Raw genomic sequence first — 6,000 nt, 5'->3', positions numbered from 1 at the left:
TCTGCAGATCTGGGGAGGGCAGCCGACTACCACATGCCACGCCTGATGCGTTCATACCCGCATCCGGCTTCCCACCCACAGACACAGCCAATTGTGTCTGTAGAGACGCCTGACCAAGCCGGAGGCAACACGAGGATTCAAACCAGGATACCTGTGTTGGTAGGCAAAGAAATAGACTGCTACGCTACCCGGATGCCCCTTGATTTGACTTTTTATTGGGGGGGGGGGGACAACAAAAAAACGGGGGGCGCTTTCAGAATCCCATCCGAGACTTCTTACTCTTGGGTTTACCCTGTGAGGACTGGGAGAGGGAGACCGATTGAGAGAGACTCGCCCTGGACAAGTCACTCCGAGGCTGAGACAGATCCACCATCATGGTCCTCTTGGGGACACCAATGGAGGCGGCAGTGGGGTATGAGGATGAGATAGGGTGAGAGATGACGACGGGGTCTGCGTCTGTTGTATAGTGAAGTTGTGAGGACTCCTGGGAAATAAACAAAACAATATACTGTTATATCACATATCACAATACAGCATCACCACAATATGTCCTGTCGCCACATTACATTACATTCTTGTGTGTTACAGTAACTGCCGGAGGCTTGTGGGAAGTTTTCCTGGTGGTGTACTCAAGTTTATTTGCATAGTTCTAAATCACAATTAAGTTGCAGAGGGCTTTACATTCACAGTACATCCTCCAAGACAGGTTAAAAAGAATAAACCAGTGTTTCCCAATCCAGTCCTAAAGGACCCCCTATCTTTCAGATTTTCTTAATAGGTAGCCCTGGTTGTAACTACTCAACCAATCACATTATAGCCTTTAATTATGTCATGTATGCCAAATCTGACATAAGTGCTAACTGGTTGAGTAACTACAAAGAGTCCTACTTATGCAGGATTACAGAGAAAATCTGCAGGACGGGGGTGGGGTGGGGGTGTCCTTGAGGACTGGGTTTGGTAACACAGCAGTACATAACGTATACGATATTCAGTAAGAATGGATTTAGAACAGAGGCATCAACTCAACATCGTTTATATAGGTATCATGTCATAAAACTACACAATCTCAATAATAAATCGGTTTAATAAATCATTGTGCAACAACACATAACTGTTCACTAACCAATGTCAGTATAAAATAGCTCATGTGGCTGTCCAACCAACTGATTTTGCTTGCCAGTATTACCATGGGTCAATTAGAGAGATGTGTAAAATTGTTTTTAATAATGCTGAGGTGGCATGGTGGCCCAGTGGTTAGCGCGTTTCCCTCACGGCAAGAGGGTCCTGGGTTCGAACCCCAGGCCATCCCAGATCCTTTCTGTGTGGAGTTTGCATGTTCTCCCTGTGTCTGCGTGGGTTTTCTCTGGGTGCTACGGTTTCCTCCCACCATCAAAAAGACATGCATGTTAGGATTAACACTCCTGCCTGTGCCTCTGATCATGGCAATAGGAAAAAGAACTGGAGTTGGTCCCTGGGCGCTGCAGCTGGCCATTGCTCCTATACAATAGAATGGGTTAAATGCAGAGAACAAAGTCATTGCAAGAATACAATGTCAAACAAAGTGGATTTCATTTCATTTCAAATTAGGTGTACAGTAAGGACGGCCAACCACCCCCTTCTAGTGGTGTTGTATATGTGTTGTGTGAGTGAGTGATTAGCCAGTACTGCTACTTTTATCCCCAAAATGCTCCATTATTGTTAAGATGGTGGCTGAACTAGGCTGCTCCCAGTAGACAACAGTGATTTTACTGGGCAGTTCCCAAATATACACGTATGCATGACAGTAAAACATGCTGGCAAACAAGGACAGGCTAGTGCTCAATCAACTTTCCCTGAATACATGAAGCGTACAGAAACACTGGCTATGTTCACATGCAAACTTAAACCATAACAAACTAATGAAGGCATTACTCTGACTTTAGAAGCAGTAATGTAAACATGTTTATCTGATTATCTTTATTTGGGTATGGTTCATATCAGCGTAAACATATCACGGGGGGGGGGGGGGTCACGTGGTCTTGGATCAAGAATGGCAGCTTAGCTGACTAGCTCCTTGCCGCAACCATGCACGATTCTATCTTAAAAACCCTCATAAAACTGTTTTAACAATTCAGAACATAGTGTGGCACTGAATATGACCGAAATCTACCACAAAACAGAGTGAAATGCCCGCAAGAGGATGCAAAGTAGGTCCAATCAGAATATTTTAAATCAACTTCTACAACTCTCTCATTGACCAGTTCAGAGACTAGCACCGCAGCTAGCCTACATACTGTATTAAGTGAGCTAAAAACAATCTGTTCAGAGTTTGGGTCAAAATTGGACCACATCGATAGCAGTTTAACTGAAATGGCAAACTCCACAACACCGCTGGGGCAGAAAATGACAGAAGTGATACAATGTGTTTCCTCCAACACAAAACGCAGAGGAACAACTGAAGAGCTGTGAAAGTATGCTCTCCTCTGCTATTAAATGCATTGCTGACCTTGAGGCGAAAATAGACAACCTGAAGAACATGGGCCAGCTAAAAAATCTACACCTGATCGGTGTGTGGGAAGGGGCTGAAGGCAATCAAACTCTCCTCGACATTGTAAACAGCATGCTACCACGTTGGCCTGGAGTACATTCAACCACCATCTTCGTCTTGGAATAAGTACACTGTACATTGGCACTGGTGTCCACTGACAAATAGAGCTACCGCTCAGATGACCTACCAACACGATGTGTGCAGGTGCAGTGCATTTTAGAGGAGGGCCAATGTCCAAATTTTACTCTCCAAACAAAAGCCCTAGCTCTCTCTTGATGAATGAAAAAGCCACTTTTATTTGACATTGTATTCTTACAATGAATTGTATTCTTACGATGAATTTGTTCTCTGCATTTAACCCATCCTATTGTCAGTAACGTGCAGTGAGGTCCATGGCTGGGTAGGCAGCGAACTATATTATTTGTGCCAGAGAGAGGCAAAACCAGACTCTGCCTCAGCAGCCTGCATTCATGAATGCTAGCTTTGGGAGCAAGCCGTCCTGAATAGGGCATGCCTTTTGTTGATAAAACAAGAAGTTTTACATGATTTTTTAAAATTATTTTTTTACAACAATCTTAACAAATTAAAGTAAGTAAGTAAGTAAGCAAATAAATAAATATTTTTTCGTAACTATCATATTTCTTTTTTTTTCTTATTAGCCTGGGTGAGGCACTGCCTACCCTGCCTACCCTGACTGCACATCAGAGTCATTAATCAGCCATTAATCAGGGCTGTGCAGCAATTCATGTCTAATCATCAATTTCTTCAGTCCTACTATGCATACTGTGAAATTACTTTTGATGAAGGTTGTGATATGAATTAATTCTTTACTGTGCAGCCATACTGAAAATGCTATTTCACCATTATGTTGTAGTTCCTAATTCTGGACTGTTGGCTGGCTGTTTATTAATTCATTTCAGATTAACAGCTCTCTTTGTGACCTGCTGTATATAAAACGGAGTGTGACAGCTGCTTGTCATCCACAGACAAACGGTCTGGAGGAGAAAATAAATGACAATATAAAGAGGTAATTAGTGTATATGTTACTTGTGCTATCGGTCAGTGTGTCCATTTTTATCAGCTGGGACTATGAGCATTCACTGTTTATTACAATTCTGTTTTAGGGCCCTTAGAAAGCTTGTCAGAACCCATCAAAATGATTTGAATGTCTTCTTGGATGCAACTTTGTTCTCCCTGCAATCAAAGATTCATACATCAACAAAGTACAGTCCATTCATGTTAATGTCTGAGGTCCCAGAAGAATTACCTGTGACCTTAAACGGTTTGCTTAATTGCAACAATTAAGTGATATTACACTTAAGTATAACGAATGAGTCTCTTGTGATTGCACCAACATGAATACTTGCAACCTCAAATGTAAAAGGTTTAAAATGTACAACAGTGAAGAAGGAATGAAACGTTTATAAGTTTTTTCTGTACTTCCACAACAAACCCCTCCATGTAAAGTTTTATTTCTTCATGCTGCAGCTTTCGCATGTGGTTTTCCCTGTGAATGATGGCTACAGGACATTTGTTGAACAAAGAGAAAAAGATTCTGAAATAAACTGAAAGTGAAAATGTGAACAAATCACAGAAGAAGCAACAACAGGTCTAGTGCATGCAACCCCCCCCCCCAAAAAACAAACCAGAAAAATGCTTTTCCACAGAAAAAGCGTGTGAATGCTGAGCTGCTGAAAGAAATCGTGAAAGCATTGCTGAAAATGGATAAATAGGAAAAGTCAGAAAGTCACTAGCCTACCTGAAATACCTGGAAACTGAAATGTGAAATGGCTGAATATTTTAAAAGTTTTAAAGGCATAAAAAAACTGAAAAATTTGCCATAATGTGCTAAATACATAAATAGTTTGATTGTTGAAAAGCTTCTGTAGTTTAAAGTATGAAAAAGTGGAAGTGGTGCCACTAATAAAGAACTGCAAAGCATTCACACTAATTAGGTTGGCAGTTGAGTTTCAAATTGATATCTGATGTCACAATAGGACTGAACATTCTAACAAAGTGTATGGCAGAATTGCTAAAATTTAGAGCTGAAGTGTTCAAAAACTATAAAATATTTTTAAAATTTGAATAGGATTCTGAAAGAGCTGAATGTCCTGAACTGTTTAAGCTTTAAATGGGGTTTCTAGCTCAAAAAAATGAAGGAGGAGATACAGTTCAAAGGTGATGAGGGTTTCAACCTTTCCCCATAGACTTCCATTGTTTTGAAAAAGTAGAAAAAGCTTAATATGTCCAAAAGTATAAAAGATTTCAAGAAACCGACATGTGAGCCTTAAATGGGCTTAAAGTGATGAAAATTTTGATACCTGAATGGTTTCAGTGGCTAAAAGTATGAAGGAGTAAAAGAGGTGGAAAGGTTGCAAAAGTCCCCCATTGACTCCCATTCAAAAAATGGCTGAAAAAAGTTGAATATTTCAAAAACTTCAAAAGGTATGAAAAATCCGAAAGGGGAGCAATAATGCCCTTAATGAGTTGAACATTTTGATAGTTGAATGGTTTCAGTAGCTACAAGTATGAAGGAGCTACAAAGTGTCAAAAAATGTGCGGAAGAAAAATAAATAAATAAAGAACTGCAAAGCAATAGTGTGAATGCTGGGCATTCACACTAAAAACAAGAATGTGACTTTCCATGTAGGAAATGAAGTGCTGCTTTACAATACCAGAAAAAGTGGAAAGGTAGTAGAATGGAAGTAGACTTCTTTGGACCATACAATATTCATAATATATCAGGGAAGATGGTGTCACTGACAAACCTGGATGGTCATGTACTGAAAACTACATACAGATAACATAAAACCATACAAGAGATGCCACTTAAAGGAAGACACCACAGAAACAAAACAATGGACAGCAGAAATTCTTTCTGTCAACGGATCACCTTTTGAAACCAGAGACCAAATGTCAGATGTGCCTTCTAGACCAGTGGTTCTCAACCTTTTTGGGGTCCTGGACCCCCTGCGTATTTTTGATCTATCCTGAGGACCCCTCCACCTGATCTTGGGGGAGGGGGGTTGCAATTTGATAGAAACAGTAGAAACTGCATTTTAAATTGCATTATAGCATTTATTTACTCTTTCGGGCAAAAATAAGAGCTTTCAGTTGTAACTTAGATATAGTTAACAAAACAGAATTCTTATGCAGTAACTTTCAGATATATGTAACAAAACAGAATATGTATTCAGTAACTTTCAGATATATGTAACAACAGAATTTTTATGCAGTAACTTTTAACAATGCAAACGGGAGCAAGATCTCTTATTAAAATACAATAAATTACACTTGTGAAACAGATGTAATTAGAGAAAAAAGTCCTGTTACCCTTTATAGTTTAGGTAGATAAAGGTCTCAGTCACATTTGAGTAAAATAATCCTATTTCTATAAATGTCATAGGATCGTTTTTTAAAGATATTTTATTTTCACGGACCCCTTGCAATTACACCACGGACCACTAGGGGTC

The 6,000-nt window shown here is 39.9% G+C and overlaps 1 protein-coding gene across 2 annotated transcripts in view; it reads right to left on the bottom strand.

Annotated features, from left to right (window-relative positions):
- Positions 1-204: 204 nt before the first annotated feature.
- Positions 205-6,000, bottom strand: part of taf1c (TATA-box binding protein associated factor, RNA polymerase I subunit C) — a 65,717-nt gene continuing 59,921 nt past the window's right edge. For both annotated transcript variants that reach the window (XM_056290981.1, XM_056290990.1), the window contains one exon: positions 205-484. In XM_056290981.1, coding sequence (XP_056146956.1) covers positions 254-484 — 231 coding nt within the window. In that variant the 3' untranslated portion in view covers positions 205-253. The remainder of the gene's footprint in view (positions 485-6,000) is intronic.

Source organism: Lampris incognitus, chromosome 1, assembly GCF_029633865.1.
Source record: "Lampris incognitus isolate fLamInc1 chromosome 1, fLamInc1.hap2, whole genome shotgun sequence".
Classification (NCBI taxonomy): domain Eukaryota; kingdom Metazoa; phylum Chordata; class Actinopteri; order Lampriformes; family Lampridae; genus Lampris; species Lampris incognitus.
Note: the sequence above shows the minus strand (reverse complement) of the source record. Positions and strands in the feature narration are given on the sequence as shown.